This window comes from Anthonomus grandis, chromosome 15 (genome assembly GCF_022605725.1).
Source record: "Anthonomus grandis grandis chromosome 15, icAntGran1.3, whole genome shotgun sequence".
Taxonomy (NCBI): Eukaryota; Metazoa; Arthropoda; class Insecta; order Coleoptera; family Curculionidae; genus Anthonomus; species Anthonomus grandis.
In genome coordinates this window covers 20,418,992-20,440,711 of record NC_065560.1, presented here as the reverse complement: position 1 = coordinate 20,440,711, position 21,720 = coordinate 20,418,992, and the positions used below count along the sequence as shown (strand labels likewise).

General features: G+C 34.0%; 1 protein-coding gene across 12 annotated transcripts in view; it reads left to right on the top strand.

Moving 5' to 3' along the window:
• Positions 1-21,720, top strand: part of LOC126745325 (C-type lectin 37Db-like) — a 501,974-nt gene that overhangs the window by 13,038 nt on the left and 467,216 nt on the right. For 7 of the 12 annotated variants that reach the window (XM_050453103.1, XM_050453102.1, XM_050453101.1 and 4 more), the window contains exon 2: positions 9,778-9,819. The exons of the other annotated variants lie outside the window; for them this stretch is intronic. In XM_050453103.1, the coding sequence (XP_050309060.1) occupies positions 9,778-9,819 (42 nt within the window). The remainder of the gene's footprint in view (positions 1-9,777; positions 9,820-21,720) is intronic. 12 annotated transcript variants of the gene reach the window in all.

Genomic DNA, 21,720 nt, shown 5'->3' with positions numbered 1-21,720 from the left:
TGAACTGCTTAACGTTACCGTAAACACTGTGAAAATAATGTAAATAAATGCATTGGGGATTCCCCGAAAGAAAAAACCTCTTGCCGCGCATGCCGTTATAGACGAGCGATTGACATACCGATGCGACGCCACTTTATTTATTCCGCTAAACACTAAAGGTGAATGTACACTACTAAATTTATCGGCGATTTGAAATATCTAAATGTTTTCAAAATAATTGACTATTTTGCATGTTTTATGTTCTTTCTTGTCTTAAAGAAAAACCCGGACGTTTAAAAAAAATCCACCCGGACTCACCCGGACGTACCAAAAATCCGAACCTGTCCGGATTTATCTGGACGTCTGGTAACCCTAGCTAAGTCCATAGGTTAAGTGTGATTATCCTAAAGTAAAATATAATGTTTTCAAGTATTCTAAATCCAAAAAATCTTTAAGTCTTTAAATTTAGATAATAGTCTCCTTATTTTATTTGTACTTCAGATGCGTGTATCTGTATATCCCATTTTAAGTGTCTATTTATTGTTACGCCCAAATATTTCATTACTTCTGCTTCTGGTACTAAAATGTCTGTGTCTATCTTAAGTGGTCCCATTCTTGACAAATTGCTTGCATAAGGTGTAAATGTTAAGTATTTTGTTTTAGACATATTTAAATACAGTTTGTTGATTTAAAGCCAATTCACAATATTTGTAAAATCTTTCTCAGCTTTAACTTTTACAGATTGCCATGAATCACCAGAGTAAAAAACGGTAATATCATCTGCGTAGCCTATTATTTGTCTCAAAGTACTCATTTTAAGTAAGTCGTTGACATATAGAATAAACAATAAAGGTCCAAGTACAGTGCCTTGAGGGACTCCGCAAGTTATTTTTTTGAAGGTACTTCTTACATAATTTATTTTGACAAGTTGCTTTCTATTGCTTAAGTAGCTTTTAATTAGTTTATAAACCATACCCCTAATGCCATAAGAATAGAAAGTCTCCTCAACAAAACATCGTGGTCTACAGTATCGAATGCCTTTGAGAGATCCCATAGAGCTTTTCTTTTGCGCGTTTTTTATGAGCTTATTAATTTCACTTTTGCAATTCCCATACCTTTCCTTAAGCTCCTCATTGTTTGGTTCCTTTTTACTTTCTTGATATAACTTAATTTTATCTTGTATTTTTTTTAATACGCCCTTCGTTCACCATTTATTTTCCCCATTCTTTCTATTACTAATTTTAATTAGTTTAGTATGCTTGGTGATTTTAGTCTTTAAAATATATATGAAATTATTTATTGCCTTTTCTACATTATTTGCGAGATACATTGTTGACTGCCAGTTTTCCATCTTTAATTCATTTTTTAATTTATTATAATCTATGTACATTCTCATTTGCATCTCATAATTTTCACCAATAATCAACGAGTTAAAATAATATTTTTATTTTAAAAGTTTCGTTGTAATATTATGGTAAAGAATAATCTTTTTCCAAATCATAGAAAACTCTTATCTGATTTAAAACTGAAAATCTAATTATAACAATTTTTAATCTAATCATAATAAACTCATGATTAGATTAACAATTTAGAGCAATTTCTTGTAGATAATATATATTTATTAAATTTTTAATAATAATATAAAGCTAGATGGCGCTGCGAAGTGACTAGCACGATTGTAGTTTGGTCTCCTAAATTTTTTTAATTAACTGTGAATCAAGTGTCAAAAAATATTTGGAGTGTTGTGTAATACATTGTGCAAGAACCTGTAATCATGGTTAAGCAAAAATACAAAAACCTACGAAGAGGTTAGAAGAAATGGCGCTAAAATTTGACACGCAACTGAAAGGTTTTAAAAAAGATCTTGGGGCTAGGACCAGAGGGAAATCAACATCCACCGATTTTTCCGAAGACATAGAGGCAGTTGTCTCTTTAAACAAAAGGTTTCAAGACTTTGAAAATCAGTTTTGGATAGCATTGAAAACCTTAAGTCGGATATTGCGTCGCTAAAGCAAACCAATACGCTGTGCATGTCAACAAACCAGAACAGTATTTTACTGCACGGTATAAATGAACTACAAGACGACCTTTATGCCTTTGTTATTAAAACAATTTCAACCAAGATTGGTGTTAAAATTACAAAGGCCGAAATAAATTTTGCTTATCGCATTGGACAGAAAAAAGCAAATTCCGAGAAGCCCAGGCCGGTGTTAGTATCGTTTTGCCATAGGTGGCTCCGGGACGACATGTTTTTTAATAAAAAAAGGCTAAAAGGTCCACCTATTCTAATAACCGAAGTTCTAACTCCTGAGATGGGTATAATTTTTAAAATCGCGAGAAATAAATATAAAAACTTGTGCTGGACTTCTAGGGGTAGAGTAGTTTGTGATGGTAGAAAACCAAAAGTTTTGTGTCGACTCCGAAAAAAAGTTACAAGACCTTGTTAATGAGTATGTGACTGCCGATTAAAACAAAAAATAAAGGTACGTTTAATGATTATATGCACTTTCAATATGATAGGTACTTTAATTTCAAAGGTGATTATTTTTATTGGTTTTGGTGGTCATAAAAAGCATTGCTTTGCAGTGATATTTTTATTTCTAATCACTTGATCGGTTTATTTGTAGTCTATGCTTGCGGGACCAAAGTGCTCTTTTATCATTATGGTAGAGCTATTCTGTTTTTACTTAAGTTCTTTAGGTCTATTATCGAGATTTATTAGGAATAGGTATGTGCTTGATATATATTTTTTATTTCTATTACATTTGGGGAGTGGTGGGCTTTCTATATGGTTTTTAATGGGCGGAAACTTTAGCGAACGCGGTCGGTGGGGTGACTTGGGGTATTTATTCTGTGATGGCGAATGATAGTACCATGTAAGATCAGCAGGTGCACACTGTGTTCAGTGTTAGTCACGTAAACATACGTTCTATAAAAACAGGCTTTGATGAATTTGTAAATTATGCCTCTGACTTTAATTTTGATATATTGGGGATTTCAAAAACATGGCTTACTCCTGAGGATGACACTCTATATTTTAATATTCCAGGATACAATTTTTTAAGAAAAGATCGGGGTTCTCGTGGAGGAGGTTTGGGCATTTACGTAAAAAAACATATAAAATTTTTGTTAGTCACATTTGAAGATGCCACAGATGACTTTGAGTATCTCAATTTTAAATTTACGTTGAATAAAAAAAATATACTTGTTACAAATCTATACAAGCCTCCTTCTACGAATACATCTAGGTTTCTTGATTTTTTTGAGGACATGTTAAGTGTCTCTGTACCATATTATGATAGTGTAATTCTTTTTGGTGACTTTAATATAGACTTATTAAAATAAACTACAATTACTCAAAAATTTAAAAAGAAACGTTTAATCTTTGTCAGAAAATAATGGATCCAACTAGAATAAATACTTCTACCTCAAATACATCTACCCTTTTGGATCTAATAATAATTAGTGATAACCTTGAATACATGAATGCCAAATCTGTATACATGCCAGAGAGTGTAACTGATCATAACCTAACATATATAGAGCTAAATATTCCTAAATATCAAGCATATAAAAAAGTTATAAAATATCGTGACTATGCAAAAACTAATACCATAGCTTTTAAAAATGAGGCAGAACAACTCCCGTGGCATGATATATATTATACTTATAATATTAGTAAAAAAATTGCAATACTAAAAAATAATATTACTTACTTAATTAATAAATATGCACCTTTTAAAACTACAATATTACAAGAGAAACCTTTTACTCCCTGGATCACGAGCAATATAAAATTTTTATTGAAACTTAGAGATAAGGCACGTCACAAATATTTAAAACAGAAAACTCCTGGGAATTTAAATTACTACAGACAGCTTCGAAATTTCACTAAACATGCCATAAGTATAGAGAAAACGGCATATTTCAAACAATTTTTTTTAAAAAAAGGTAAAGATTTTTAGAATACCGCTAAAAAACTTAATTTTACAAAAACTAAAAACAATCTTTTACCAGAAACACTAAATAATGCAGTAGACCTAAACTCATTTTTTTCTAACTCCGTGGCTTTTACAAAATCAACCTCAAATGAAAAAATTGACCTCTACAAAAAAAATAAACTAAATGTTAATCAGGAAGAGTTTATCAATTATATCAATTAAAGTATTGCGGCGTTAACTTTACAGTGTTACTATTTTGCCAAGAGTTTGCAGACGGTAGCTCAGAATTATTGGAGGCTTGGGATTGTTCGAAGGTTCACTCATGACTGGCTATTAAAAAATATAATCTTGATTATAACTACTAAATAATAGGGCGCCACTTAGTTTTTTTTTTATAAATGAGAGAAAACTAAGAAAAAACTTGGTATATAGGTTTCAATTAACAATTAAATGACCCTGGATAAAGTAGATTTAAAGAGGCAAAAAAAATATCTTAACAATACAACCAAATTATATTTACATCAAAGATAATATACACCTCATGTTCTAATCTGTTAAATGTTAATAATTTATTATGAATTAAAATATGAATAATGTTGATATGATTAAATAAAATAAGTTTGTCAAAAGTAACATTTAAATTATGATTAAGCTACTAGGTAGATTTCAGCACTTGAAAAATAAATTGCAATTATTAAAGTTTTTAGTAAATATTTGTATTACGCAGGGGAAAGTTCATGAACCTTTTTACCTAAGGCATATCAGCCTTAACCGAGTTATATCTACTTAACTACCAAAAAAGGTACTGAAAAATACTGAACAAAAAATAACTCAAATTATAGATAGGAAATTGACATATTAAATTATGATATTGATTAAATATCAGAATGCAGTATGTAGCAATAAATTCAAATTAAAGGTATTTTAATAAAAATTTAAATATGTGAGACAAATCTATGGTTAATAATATTTAAATAAATGGAATAAACAGGCCTGTATATTCCTCCAAGAAATGAACGGCTGGCCTTCAAAATCGAGGCTGTGAATATATGCCACTTGTAGCTTAGCTATCCGGACTGGGAATATCTAATACTAGCTCTAACTCTGGCTCCAGCTCCACAGCTTACAGCAATTTCCCGGGGAAATCAAAATCCTGCAGCCATCAACAATTGAAGAAGAATAAAGAGGAAAACGGAAAAGTAAAACCCTAAAACAACGGTTGCCATTGTATTCACGATCGATAAAAATTAATGGCGTTCAAAATGTAACACACTCACCTTGCTAAGTTTCATTATCCATCCATGAAAATCTCGGGCATCCTGCACCAGAATTATGAAATAAACAGTTCCCTAAAGAAACAAGATTAAGGACTATAAATTACAAACCATATTGGCCACTTCCTGCTTCACAGACTTCGGAAATAAAAAACTGGCCTTTTACGTGCGCTTCTACCTGCGACACGGGAACAAGTCCTCGAAAAATGGATGCAGTACCGACTAAATAAGTTACGACCCCACTTCTCGCCTGAGCTGTCAATGTCAATCCAATCAGAGAAAACATCAATCAAGACCAACCAGAAGAGTGACGGACCGTCAACAGAAAGCATGAATAATAAAACCAGGAGAGTGATGCGTTACAGTAGTAATGTGTCATTGACAGTGTGAACTTAAAGAAATATTGATAAAAGAAGTTGACTGAAATTATTAATATAATTATTGAAATTAATGAATTATCAATGGAGCGTTAGTGAACATAAGAAATAGAAAAATAAAACGCTACATTTACCCCCTTCCTTGAAGAAAAAAAATTAGCTATGAAATAGTTGATTTTTTTTTTCAACATCAAAAGTCTTAACAAAAAAGTTTAAACTATACTAGTTACCAATATCTAATAATACCAAAGAAAAATTCCCGGATAATTATTATCCCTTACTAAATAACAAACAATTCTGTTAATTATCTGTTCCACAATTTAGATATACAAATTATTTCTAAAAATGACATCTTCTCGTATTAACTCAATTCAGGATAACTACGTGTATCACCCGTTCCTAAAGGAAGACACAATCGGTATGGACATAAATAAGGAAACTCTTAATATCGAGGAAGGACACAAGTTGGTAAGACAATAGTGATCTTGAGAATACAGAAGTACTATAAAACTAACCTAACTTAAACTTAAATCAAAACTTAAGCTAAAATTATATACACTCATGACATTTAATTCTAACATAGAAATCAGTTACTATAGAACTCCAACCTAGGGGAACACTCATGGAAGTTGCGATCAACTTCTCACCAAGAGATGGTGTTGTGTGTAACAAAAAAAACTACCCTTTTTAGATGGCGGATTCCAGCAACTAGAAAGAAAACTGGCTGAGATAACTCAAGCACCAGATAATAAACACATGGACAAAATTCATAACAGCAATATCGATTGCCACATTAGTTACCCACTACAAAATTCCGTGTGCCCCCAAATCCATTTCTGAACGGCACTAGATATATCTTACAGCATATACAGCCATAATCTAAAGCTTCGATAGAATTTGTTTTTCATTTGACTCACCCACATAAATATCCAAATTAATTTGAGGTGAGGAAGGATACCTTCGTATAGTCCTCTAATAATCCGACCATGGTCGAGACCACACCAACTAAAAAACAAATCTACTATTGGTTTTTCATCACAGCATTCTGTGATAAAAAAAATTGGACAAAATCCAATTATGAACAGACTGAACAGTAATGTTCATCCTCTGTCAGGTTTACTGACCCCGACAAGGTAAATAGGCCAAAAATATAACCTCAAACAGTCAAAGTTGACAATGGGTTTATAACCACCACTAGGTTATAACAACCCACAAAATACGGCCAAAAAAAAAAGTCAAAACTGACATAAAGTGTATACTCATTTATGGAGTATGACAACCATCAATTGTTGGCCTTCGTATGGTGTATAACCATATACAGTTTATAACAACCATCAAAACATAGCCTTCGGCTATAAAAATTAAAACGTCAAGTTTATGACATACTGTACATAACCACTATTAGGTTATACCAAAAAAAATAAAATATGGCCCAAATGACCAGATTATAACATCAAAAAAATAACAAATGGTAGAAATTCCAGAATGATGTCAATACTAGAAGCAGGAATCTGAGTGAAGATAACAATATATACATAATTTCCAAATACAACTATTCCAAAGAATTGGAATCATCATCAAGACCATTATTAAAAGGCTTTAAGTCTTTAATATACCATTTACCGGCATTAGAACTATCTTCATTAGACAAAATATAAACCAGATTTGACAACTTTTTGCGGACAATACTGTGTACATACTTGGGAACTAGTTTAGAAGTAAACTTATCAACAGCGCTAGATAAAACTTTGTTCTTACGCCAAACATGATCACCTACATTAAATGATCTGATATCTGATCTGTCATACGGCTTTCACAACTATCCACTGAACAAATATTTCGATTAGACATTTTATTCTTCACACAATCAATAAAATCCACAACTATTTCTTTTAACTCCACCCTATACACCGAAACGTGAGTAAAACTGAAATGAGCTTGGCGCGCTCCAGACCTGGGGCCGTATTTTTGAAAACATGCGAGAATCTTCGAATGCGAACAAAGTCGAGCAGCAGAAGTTGGCCAGAGTCAAGTGTATTTTTGAACAGCATTCGAAATTTCATTCGCATACGAACATGAAATGTAGTGGCAACGTAGCAGCAAAGTCGAGTGCTATTGAAGGCCATGTCAAACGCGATAAAGATTTTTTAACCTAACCTAAAATTTAAGTTTAAAAACATCAGGGAATTTTGAGGTTTTTTCATGGCGTTTCTTGGGTTTTTCGATTTGATTTTTTGTTTTTTAAGTTGGATTCAAAAAATAAAAAATATTGCGACTTTGTGTCGAGTGAGCAAAAGAAAGAACTAATTTTATTTATGGCAGAGCACTCGGAATTAAAGTCGGACAAATTCACCGATTCAAAGATTTTTCAGCTAAAACTGCACAAGCCTTGTGAATAAAAGTAGCGGACAGATTACACAGTCTCCCTGGAGCACATCAATTGAATCGTAATAGGTTTGCTTAATCTATATAATTTAATAAATTGAGCATCAGAATACATTTCAAATGGGTCAAGAAATGAAGAGTAAATCTTATTCCTTCTATCTGCCAGAGTTTCAATCTTTTTCAGTGCATCGACGACGTTTCTTTGCACAAGATTGTTTAATCTTGCCATTTGATTATAGTTGTGTTTTTTAAAATTTTTCTATTCTGTAAACTTTGTTTTAACTCTCTCATCTATAGATTATTTAATTAACCTCTCCCCAATGCAGCCTTTAAAAAAGAGTATGATATAATACAATCCATTGCAATCAACAGTAACTTTTCTCTATCCTCTATCAGACTCTATATTTTAAGTTTTTTAAAGTACAAACTTTCGTATCAGAAGAAAAGGGAGCGTAATAATAAAAATTTTAGATATTTAACTTACTTTGGAGGTATTTCCCAACAGGTGGCAAAATTCTTTAAACCTTCTATCAGCCCAATCGCTTTTAAAAATTCTAATTCCTTAAAAAGAAATCTGGTTAAACCATTGTATAAGCCAGATCCGCTTTCAAAATCGGGAGTTTATAGTTGGCATAGTCCCAATTGCCCTGCAATTTATGTGGGACAGTCTGGGAGGAAAATTTCAACGGGAGTACAAGAACATCTAGGTCTGGTGAACAAGTTTAAAGACACCGACACTATCGAGACCAAGTCAGCGTTGGCCAATTATTTATTGTCAAATTTATAATTTTTCCTATCCCAATAACGTGAAAGTGGTTCATGACTGCGAGAAGGGCAAAAAGTTCGATCTTCTAGAGAAGCTAGAGATTACAAGTGCGAAGAAGAGCCCAGTTTTGACTTGTGTTAACGACGTGTTTAATTTAGAGCCAGGACTCATTTTTAATAATGTTATCTAGTCCCCTCCTTTCTTTTCAAAATACCGCAAGAACGGTGTGGGCTAGCGGTCAACAAAGTAAACCTTACCAGTTTTGCTGTGAGGCTGTAGGTTCAAATCTCGATGGTTCCTTTTTATTTTTAAAATATTTTTCTTGTATTCGAGTCCTATATTGTTGTTATTGCATATTTGTGGCGCCAGTTTTTTAAACTTATAGTTTACCTTTCAGTGTGTATCTATAATTGACCCAGTCGGTCGTGTAACCTTTTTAAGGTATATTTTATGCTTTTCTTTATAGTGTTTTTGTAATTTTGTTTGTTTTGTTTACATAATTTTTTAGGTGTGATGATGCTCTTAGGAGCGAAATATACTTTGACTCATAAAATAAAATTTTTGACACCGAGACTTTGTGTTGTTGTCTTTTGATTTATTTCAGTTATTTGTTTGTTCTCGTTTTTCTTGTTCCCCACATCAATAAGCTTTACCTATTTGCTTTAAAATTTTATATATTCAACCTACCTCAACCAATTTTATATAATTATACGACCTAATATGCGACCATTAGTATGTAATTTTTTAAGCTTAATTTCGTTGCAATAACTACACAATAAATATGCAATAAATATACTTAAATAGTCCCGGGAGCCATCTTGGCTGTTGGCGGCTCTGCATTTCAGTGGCCCTAACTTCCTTAATAATATGTATTTTCCGTCCTATACTTATAGGAATTTTTTTAACTATTTTTTGAAGTACTATCACCTCCCTACCCCGAATTTTTTTACATTATTTCAATCACATCCTGTATATAGCGTAAAGGCAAAAAGTTCAAATTTTCAAAGATTTATTCGATTATAAGAGTCTTAAGTTTAATTAATTTTGATTTGCAGGTTGTAATGTAACACTACGATCACGAACACAAGCAATACGTGGTAAGAACTACTTAAAACTAAGTAATAAATAATTATTACTATTTCTGTAAATATATGAGATATAGTAATAATTATTTATATATAGTAAAGTATATGTAAGTATATATAGTATTGTAACGAAATTCGGGAACACACTTTTATTGTCAACGTCAAAAACACTAACCTAACTCGCTTTGACTGTCGTTTAATTGTTTCCAAGGTAAAAACTGACTAAACAATTAAAACTGAATGATTTGTCGCGTTGAGCGCGTCCTTTTTAAAACCCGATGGAACAGTTTCGAAATATTTAGAATTATCTTCATTGTTTTTGCCCAAAGAGACCAATAATTTTAGGAGAATACTGACAGTCAAAGCAAGCAAGTATACAAATTCTAGAAAATTAGAACTACAGGGATTTACAATAATATAACCTAAATAACCTAAATTGGGGCCAAAATGGGGCTCTCAAACAAGATGAACTACCTAAAAACTAAACACTATAGATGAAAATAATAAACCAAACGTAAGTAGAACCCTAAAGAAACCCTACGAATCAACTTTAACTACACAATACTAATAAAATTGTACAAAAACTAGCAGAATAATTAACGTATTTACATTTTCATAATACTGCTCCCCTCTCAAGTTTGATCGATCAAACATGGGACCACCTGAGTCATGATAGGGCGCTAGCCGGACGATGTTTACAATTTTCATCTTCGCTGTCGGATGTCGCTGGATACGGTACACCACGTCGTTGATTCTGGTGACCACATTGAATGGACCTTCTCAATCCTTCTGGAGCTTTGGTGACTTGCCCTTCGTCCTCCGTGGATTGTATAACCAGACTTTATCCCCAGGATTAAAACCGGTAGAATTTGCCTTTATGTCATAACGTGATTTCATTCTGTTACTTTCTAGATGAAGTTTATCCCGTGCTTGTTCGTGAACAATTTGTAAACGCTCTTGTAAATGGTCGACGTACTCCTCCAGGGTTTCAGACTTATGGGGTCTTCCAGTAATAATGTCCAAAGGTAAACGAAGTTCATTACCGTAGACAACTTTTGCCGGGCTTTTTCCAGTTGACTTGTGGATAGAAGAACGATATGCCAATAGGAATGGTTGTATACAGGTATCCCAGTCGGTTTGCTTAGAGTTTACTACCATCCTTAAATAGGTTTTGTAAACATACAGGAAAAGGTCTGTTTAAATTACGACTTCTATCAGCATTTTTCATGACTGCCACTACTTCAGAGCATACGCCAATATTCTCTCCTTGTTTCAGGTGTTGATCATATCCTTTTAAATTTACCATTCGAACCAAAATAGTAGATTTCTTCTGCGTAGTTAACGTCTTGGCTGGAAAAATTCCTTGACCATATAGTTTGCAGTTTTCCATGGGCTCAATCAAAACAGTTTCTCCCTCTTTTCCTCCAGTTGTAGCATAAACCACCACCTCTGAATTTCCTGGTATAGTAACATCCTTGAATAACTTAACGACTCTGGTATTTACTTTATCTTCATATAGGTGGTGCATAAAAATCTCTTCATTTCTCGTCGTCAATATCCGGTTATATACATCCATTTTAAACTGCTGAGCATTCATAACATCTAATCCTAATATGACATCATCCATGATTTCTGCCACTAGTACTGGCTGTTGGAATGTTGTTAAGCCAATGGTGACTGTAGCTTCGTGCAATCCAAGAATCGGGATCCTTTTTCCATTTGCAGACTCCAGAATTAAATTGGATGGTGCTGAGAGCCTACAGTGTGCTACGATGTTCGTTTTCACGATAGTATGACTTGATCCTGTATCCACTACCATCTCACATTCACGGTCGCATATTTTTCCCGGTACTACCAAGCTCTCTCCAGGATGTGGCAGCCGGTTTAGTCTTATACGTGGGGCTTGGTAGCACCCAGCCAGCTTGAAGTTGAAGTTTTCCTCGTTCCTTGGATCTCTTAAAGGCTTGGGGCATTGACGTTTAAGGTGCCCCTCCTCATTGCAATTCCAGCATTGCAATGGTCTTTTAGGTTTCCTCGCTAATAATGATTCAAGCTTCTTTAGGCGGTCTTCGAGATCACTTTCCGAAGTTCTGATTTGTCTTATTCGTGTCTGCCTTCTAGTTGCTTAAAAAGCTGCTTCATACTCTAGTCCATGGGCCAAAGCTTCTGATATACTTTTATGATGAGCCATCCTTAGAGCGTGGTTAGTATCTGGATCTCGAACTCCGTCAATAAAACAATTTATAGAAATTTGTTCTCGGAACTCTGTTGGGGCTGAAGGGTAAGCCAGATTTACTAATCGAGCAACATCGGCCTCAAACTGTTGGAGTCCTTCCTCGGGTTGTTGTCTTCTAGATTTTAATTGAGCCTGGTACACTTGTTGTAGATGGGCTTCACCGTATCTCATCTCTAAGGTACGCACCAGTACGTCGAAATTGAGCTGATCCTCAGATGGCACCATTCTTAATATTTCTGTAGCTTCTCCTCTAAGGCTTAGCTTAAGATTGATTGCCTTTTCTTCGTTATCCCAGCGATTTCCCCTAGCAGCGGCCTCAAATTGATTCAAATAGGTACTCCAAGCTTCTTTGCCGTCGAATTTTGGTGGCTTTACTTTCATCATTGTTTGCATTCCAGGATCGGGATGAAGAGGAGTCCGTTTTACTTTCATCTCTAGTTCTTGGATCTTTTTTTGTACTTGCCCCAATTCTTCTTCTACTGTTGCTTCAAAGTTAGTCATTAATTGTTTCTGATTCTTCTCCAGATCTTCTTTAAGTTGTAAAACTCGTTCCTCTTGTTTTCTGTCTCGTTCCTCCTGCTCTTTTTTAAGATTATTTTTTAAATTAAGTAAGTCATCTTTCATGGTTCGAATCAGGTCTTCATTTTCTTTCTTTAGGTCATCTTTTATGGTCCTTATCAGGTCTTCATTTTCCTTCTTCAGGTCAGATTTAATTGTCTTTAGTAAATCTTCCTGTTTCTTGTCTCGCTCTTCTTGTTTGCGGTCTCGTTCTTCTTGTTCTTCCTTCAGTTTACGGTCTCGTTCTACCTTCTGTTTACGGTCTCGTTCTTCTTGTTCTTTCTTCTGTTTACGGTCTCGTTCTTCTTGTTTGCGGTCCCGTTCTTCTTGTTCTTCCTTCTGTTTACGGTCTCGTTGTTCTTGTTCTTCCTTCTGTTTACGGTCTCGTTCTTCTTGTTCTACTTTTTGCTCGTCAAACTTCCTTAATAGCAGCTCCATCAATTTCTCGGTCTCCATCTTGGCCTGACTTCTTGTTAAAGGCATCCACTAAAATGAGCTTCCAAATATCCTTTACTTCTGACACCAATTGTAACGAAATTCGGGAACACACTTTTATTGTCAACGTCAAAAACACTAACCTAACTCGCTTTGACTGTCGTTTAATTGTTTCCAAGGTAAAAACTGACTAAACAATTAAAACTGAATGATTTGTCACGAAGCGCGTCCTCTTTAAAACCCGATGGAACAGTTTCGAAATATTTAGAATTATCTTCATTGTTTTTGCCCAAAGAGACCAATAATTTTAGGAGAATACTGACAGTCAAAGCAAGCAAGTATACAAATTCTAGAAAATTAGAACTACAGGGATTTACAATAATATAACCTAAATAACCTAAATTGGGGCCAAAATGGGGCTCTCAAACAAGATGAACTACCTAAAAACTAAACACTATAGATGAAAATAATAAACCAAACGTAAGTAGAACCCTAAAGAAACCCTACGAATCAACTTTAACTACACAATACTAATAAAATTGTACAAAAACTAGCAGAATAATTAACGTATTTACATTTTCATAATAGTATTTTAGTATAGTATATATAATATATAATATAATATTATAGTATATTATATATTGCGAAAAATATTCTCATAATTATTACCGGCGACAATTTTAATTTTTGCCACGGACGTTACTTCTATGTATGGTCACTATTCGCTGATCTTTTTCAGAGTTAAAGAATTTTAGCAATCATACATTAATATACAGGGTGTCCCGTAATTAATTGGACATAGGTTAATGTAGGATACCTGACAAGAAAATAAACCGTTTGAGCTCAATATTGCTTAGCAAAATGTTATTGGTTTTCGTTCTACAGGGTGAATTGTAGAAACAGTGGGCTGCCAAGGCAGTTGTGCATATAGGTCTCCTGATGGACCCGTCATGTCCCACCGGGGTTTACCAGAGCCCAACGGCCTTAGAGAAACCGATAAGGCTCTCTGTTCTGACGGACTTAAAGTCACTCGGTATACTGAAAGTGTTACCCAAGTATTTGAACCTGGCGCGCGTGAGTGCTGGACTACATGGTCAACGGTTTCATCCTCCTCACAGCACCATCGGCATTCCGGGTTGTCCGCAATACCGATAGTATGGAGATGGCTTCTTAAGTGCCAGTGACCGGTTAAAAGACCTGTCACTAGCCGAATTTCGCGTCTTTTTAGGCGTAGTAGATTTTTGGTTTTTGGCATTTGGCGATACCAACTATGGGTTCCGGCCCCATCGGCATATTCGCGGATCCCAGTCTGGCAAGAGAGTCCGCTTCCTCATTACCTGCATGGACTGCGTGGCCAGGTATCCAGATGAGCTGGACCCTGCAGCTAACCTGTACCAGTTTTTTCAGGACTTTTATGCACTCTAGTACAAGCTTGGAGCTTACCTTTGCGGTCGTGATAGCCTTAATGGCAGCTCTGCTGTCCGAGCATATTGATACGACTGTATTGCGGTGTCCGCAGCTTAGGATTTTCTGTCCGCATTTTAATATAGCGAATACTTCGGCCTGAAAGACAGTGTCGTGCTCCCCCAGCGAGTATGACCTACTGGTATGTGGGATCCCACCAAAAAGTCCTGATCCAGCTTTGTTATTCATTCTGGAGCCATCTGTGTACTAGATGGTCCCCCTATTTAGCAATGCAGGTCTGTTGGAATGCTGCCACTCCTCTCTGCCTGCAATGTGCGTCACGAATCCCTCGCAGTCCACAGTCACTGGAGCCATGCAGGGTTCTACAGGGTGTTAAAACTAATTTTTTACCAAACATTTATTAAAATATTTTGGAATCCACTGGACAGATTAACCTAAAATTTGGCGTACTCTTATTACATGGGATGAGGAACACGAATATGATATCTATTTTGCCATTGCTACTAGATGGCGCCACATACGACAACATTGAGTGATTAAAAAGGTCATAACTTTTTTGGCCTCCCTGTACGTACAGTTGCGAGTGAAAATAATAAAACAGCATTTAATTCAAGTCAAAAAAGGTATACTTTTTTGATCTTCAAAAAGTAGACCGTTTTCGAAATAAACGCATTTTTTTATTAGGTTGCGTATGAACACTTAATCTAAAATTTAATTAACAATGATAAAATTAGAAAAGGCTGTTGATTATAATAATTGTAAAAAATGTTCATCATCCACTAGGACACATTGTCTAATTCTTTTATTTAAATTTTGCCTGACTCCAAACAATGATTCTTCTTGGGCCCTGATGGTATTGACTCCTTCCACAATCTTTTGCCACAATCTTTTGCCTGACGGTTATTTATTTTATTTCTATACACAAGTGATTTCAAGTAGCCCCAGAAATAAAAATCTAAGGGATTAAGATTGGGACTACGCGCAGGCCACGGATATTCACTACCTCTACCAATCCATTTATGAGGATAAATTTCGTCCAAGTAATTTCTGACTTGCAGTGAATAATGTGCCGGTGCACCATCGTGCATAATACCAACTGTCACATCTTAAATTTAGGGGCACATCTTCTAGAAGAATGGGTAGATTATTCCTCAAGAGATTTAGATAACGTTCTCCATTAAGCTTAGCTGGTAATTCAAACGGTCCCACAATACAATCCCCAAAGATACCACACCAAATATTTATTGAAAACTCATGTTGAAAATGGTGTTCTTGGAAAGCATGAGGATTTTTCATCGAATAGATATGATTGTTACGCCAATTAAAAACACCTATCCTTGTAAACGTGGCTTCATCCGTAAATAAAATTTTATTACAAAACAATAGATCATTCAATTGGCGCTCTCTTAAAAATTGACTGAATTGGAGTCTTGCAGGAAAGTCTTGAGGAAGAAGATTTTGAACTGGAGTGAAATGATACGGATACAGTTTTTCTTGGCGTATAATTTTGGACAATGAAGATTTCCTTACACCAGTAGCTGCCTCAATACGTCTTGTGCTGGTTTCAGGATTTTCGATAACACGAACCAAAGTTTTATCTTCCATATCTGCTCCAATTATCCTTGGTCTTCCTGCATTTACGTTTTTTGAACGAAATGAGCCCGTTTCGCCTAATCTATCGTACAACGCTTTAAATGTTTGATGATTTGGCTGCCTTCTATCGCTACGCTGCTCTTCGACTACGAAAATTTTCTTGAGCATATATAAATTAATTACGGGACACCCTGTATAGATTAATAATTATAATAATGTATTTTATTTAGGATGTCAGAAAAAAAAATAAAAATATGACAAATAGGCCTTGAAGGCTAGGATTGTTTTTTTTTTTAATACATTCAAAAGATTAATAGTAAGAATAATAATTATTGTCGGTATTCAATAAGAAAAGTTTGTATGGTACAAAGTACATAATAAATGTAAGTATAAAACAATAGCAACTATAAGAGGGATTAAAACTATTCTCTGCATAAAATAAACTTTTCTAAGAACCTTTTGACATGATATAAATTATTAGTTTATAATATTAGCTAAAAGATTTTTAAATGGCACACTGGCTCTGTGAAAGATTAAATTGAGCAATTTTTTTATGGCATACACTGGCACAAATTTAAATTCAAAACATGTTTTATTATCATAAATATATAGTATTTGTTGATAAAGCTACTTATAATATAAAACATGAACATAAGTCGACATATTACGAACACATAATTAAAAAAAACATGATACTGGATTCAACATGCTAGCATAAACAATAATAACACAAAATTTAATTAATTCAAAATGAAATGCGTTAAAATTTTTTGAGAGTAACATCACAAAAATAATATAAAATAAAAAAAAATATATCAGACAAAAAATCAAACTTTTAAATCTTTATTAAAAGCTAATTATGTCCTATGGGCCTATTCACAATTATCCTTAAAAAACTCTGTAAAAATACTTGCTTTTAAGCAATTCCGTCAAGGACTTTTTAAAGTAAGGGGGACTTTTAGAGGCTTTGATGCAGTTTGGAAGATGATTAAAAAAGCAACATAAGGTCGGTATCTTTGAATCTTTAAATAGGGGTCTACATGACTCCTGTGTATATTTATGACACATATATCTAAGGGCTTTTTTTTACAAAACAATTACAGAGTTAAAAAGCCCTTGATTCCAGCAACCCCTAAATGATATTCCGTACCGTAGGTGACTTTCAATCAAAGACAAGTAGACCAATTTTGCAGATTCCAATCCCACTTATTTTGAAATCACTCTAACAGCATAACATCCTCTAGCCAGTTTTTACCTCAATACTGATATATGGTCACAAAACTTCAGATTATCATCAATAACAATTCCAAGCAATCTGTTGAAATTATTTACTTTCAATTCTTTGTTGTGAATCATTAACTGGTCTGAACATACAAACTTAAAACTTAACAATTTAGTTATATCTATATTTAAAGACAACAGATTAGCATCATAACCACTGTTTAACCATTAATGAATCTTCAGAATTGTTTTTGTTAATATGCTTTTATTATTTTCTGCCAATAAGATAGTGGTGTCATTTGCAAAAATAGTGGGAATCCTTTTATCTGGAAGGACGTCAGGTCATATATATGCAATAGACATAAAATGGGACCGAGAACCGAACCCTGAGGAACTCTATGGCTCACAAGTTTAGACAAAGTGTTGACCGAACTTTAGACAAAGAATTTGACCGAACAGACTATTTTCTGTCTGACAAAAAAGATTTAAAGCATTCTAGAGCAACTCCCCTAAACCTATATCTAGGAAGCTTACCGAGCAGTATTTATGGTGGACACAGTCAAACGCTTTAGAGAAGTAACAGAATACCGCTGCAGCAAACTGACCATCATTCAAGCTCAGGTATAATCTCTCCAGAAATGCAAATATTGCATCACTCGTGCTAGTGCGCTCTCGAAAACTAAATTGACATTCAATTAATATGTTATCTTTAGTTAGGAAAGCTACCATTCTTACTTTGACCAGTTTCTCAATAAACTTAGACAGGCAGGGCAAAAGTGAAATTTGGACTGTAATTTATGGGGTCATTTGCCTCGCCACCTTTAAAGAGAGGTGTCACAAAAGAAACCTTAAGATTACTTGGAAATGTTGCAGTATCAAAAGAAACATTTATCGATGCAATATTATACAATAATAATAGGCGATGTAATATCATTACCTGAGATTTTGTCTAAGAGAAATGCTTCCATTAGTGATCTAATGAACGGCATTATTGAATTGCATAAACTTATTGTTTTTCAGCAATCAACAATTAATAAACTCGTGGAGGAATTACAAAAACTTCAAACATTTAAGAACGACCCTGCTCAACCAACCAAGATTAAGGATAGTAACTTCATTATAATTTCTGAGATAAATGATAGAAATGAGCGCAAAAATAATATTATGATGTTTAATGTTCAGGAAAGTCATTCTGATGATATGAATAATAGATGAATAGTTCGTACTTGATGTTCTGTCCAATAAGTTGGGAATAGATCATATTGAGCCCTTTAAGGTCTATAGAATTGGACGTCGTGGAGCCAATAATAGGCCTATAAAAGTGTGCTTTAATAATACCGAGATTATACAAAAATGTTTGAGAGTGAAAAAGAAATTAGGTGGTAGCAATATAGTAATTAAAATGGATTTCACCAAATTACAGCGTGATGAAATCCGAGAAGTTTATGGAGAATTGGCAAAAAGAAAAAAAAAGGTGAAGATGTGATAGTTAAATTTACCAATGTGGTTCCATCAATCTCTAAGAGAATTGTACGAGGTCCAAAAAACGATTAAGTGATTCCTTGGTAATGTATTATTTCAACGCTGGGGGTGTGAGGTCTAAGCTGAAGCATTTGAAGCAAACAATATCCGCATGCAGTTATAACGTAATTTTGTTGGTTGTTTGAATGTCGCACCAGCTTCACTGCTTGGACAGGTATTTAATTACTTAGATGGTAAAGAAATGTTTCAGCTACCAAATCGGGAAGGCACATTTCTTGCTCTTTGTTTTTCTAATAATAATGGGTCTTCTGGGTTGGAGGATGAATTTTTAATTGCCGGGGACTAGCTCTCGACGCACTCCGTATGAATGTGTCTTTTCACTACCATATAGGTCAAGGTCTCTGAAATAAGCAGTAAAGTTTTTTGACTTCAAAAATGCTGATTTTATATCGTTAAATAATTTCCTTGCATCTATCGACTGGTCCTTTATAAACAACACTTCTGATATAAATATTTCCTTAAATAAGTTTTATGATCTTTTGTATAAAGGAATCAGCTATTTTGTGCCTATTAAGCCCTATAATACTGGTAGCTTTCCTGTATGGTTTTCAAGAGAGTTAAGAGGCTTATTTTTACGTAAGAGGATTGCTCATAAGAAGTTTAAGGAGTCTCAATTGCAAAGTGATTACTGGGTTTTCGCTGGGCTTTGGCAGTCATGCAGTGTGTTGAGCGGTCAGTGTTACCGCGATTATATTTTTTGTACCGATAATAATCTATTGTTAAATCTTACGTTATTCTGGAAACATGTAAGCAATGTTAAAAAATCAAATCTTATTCCTAAACATATGTTTTTAATGATAAAACTAGTGATGAGGGTGGTGATACTGTTAATTTATTTGCCAAATATTTGTCAAACGTATATTAAAACGTGTATATTAGGATAAAGAATTTCAAATACCTGAATATTACATGACAGGGCTTGTGGATCAATTCGATATCAAATTTGTAGAGTTATCTTTAGTAGAGGTTTTTTTTGACGAGATTCTTGGCTTACAGAGCAAGACTTCTGCGGGACCGGATGGCATACCCAGCTTGCTACTTCGTAAATGTGTATGTACTTTGTCGAAGCCTATTTGCACTTTATTCAATCTGTCTCTAAAGTCGGAAGTATTTCCTTCTTTTTGGAATAATTCGTATATTACGCCGATATTTAAGTTTGGAAATACTAGTGATGTCAGTAATTATCAGGTAGTTTGTATACAGTTAACTTTTGGATGCACTTGTAACCAAGCAATTGTCATGGCAATGTAAAAGCCTTATTATTAACAGTCAAGATGGTTTTCAAAAAGGTCGTTCCACTGTTACTTAACTTAACTTAATATGTTATGAAGATTATCTGTTTAATGCTTTTGGTAAGGGTTCACAAGTTGATGCTGTTTATACGAATTTTTCAAAGGCGTTCGACAGAGTTAATCATGCGCTTCTACTGGCAAAGCTCCAAGCTTTGGGTTTTGGATCAAATGTTATTTGTTGGCTAAGGGACTATCTACTGGGTAGATCGCAATGTATACGGCTTAATAGCTTTTTATCTAGCAGCTTTTATGTGCCATCTGGGGTTCCTCAGGGGTCACATGTGGGTCTGTTGCTTTTTACAATCTTTGTTAATGATATAGGATTATTAGTAAGAAATTATGCATTTTTATTATTCGCTGATGATTTAAAATTGTTTTTGTCTATTGATTCTAATGTTCAATGTCAATTATTATAGGCTTCCATAATCTCTATGAATGGTGCAACAATGATTTAGATTTAAATGTTCCGAAGTGTTATTCAATAACTTTTGGATGAATTCGCAATCTTACATTGTTTGATTATAGTATAGGTTCCACTATTTTAAAAAGAGTAACGGAAGTTATGGATCTCGGAGTAATTTTCGATTCTAAGTTGACATTTGTGTTTCATGCTGAAAAGTTAGTTCATAAAGCGTATAGAAATCTAGGATTTATAACTAGATACAGTCAAGACTTCTTATGCCCTTTCTATAAAGTTCTGTACTGTTCGTTAGTCCGTTCTGTTTGGAGTATGCTAGTCCCATATGGTCTCCATTTTATAAATCGCATATTGAAAATATTGAGAAAGTCCAAAATAAATTCTTAAGAAATTGTTCTTTTAAACTTAAGGTTCCATTAGATAAGGGTCATACTGATTACAAGTCGGTCATGTCAGTTCTCTCTTTGGACCCACTTGAGTTAAGGCGTAATAAATCAGACTTGTGTTTTATTTTTAAATTAATATCTGGCATGACTGATTGTGATTATCTTTTAAATAGACTGAATTTTCGGGCGCAAAAATTGACTAGACTAAAAAAACTCTTCTATGTAGATTTTGATAGTAGTTCTTATGGACAGCATAATCCTATAACTAGAATGCAACGTTCTTTCGATAGGTATAGTCTTGATTTGCACGTTTCTTTTAGCAGTTTTAGGAGTTCTCTTAAATTAATTAGTGACTCGTTAATTTAACAGGTTTCTTTGTAATTTTTGTAACTTTGATTGATTTATGTCTTACTATTATCTAGCTTAAGTTGTATTAATATTAGAATCTTGGTGTTATTTTATTTTTGTCAAATTGGTGGATACCGTTAAATAAAATAATTGTTGTATAGAGATATTATGAGTATACGATAGGGGATCTATTTGAGGATTTATTTGATTTTTGAGTCTTGCTGCTATTGAGCAGTAGAACTGATTAAGATTATCTGCATTAATAGGAAATTTATCTGAGTTTGAGGAATTACTCCTTAGTTCATCAATAAACTCCAGTTTTCCTTTGCTTTATTACGTGCTTGATGGAAATGCTAAGCAACTTTATTATTTACATAATAAAGTTGCTTAGCATTTCGTATTGTTTTTCTATAAATCCTTCTGTATGTATTAAAATAAGTTTGAAACCAGGGATTAGTG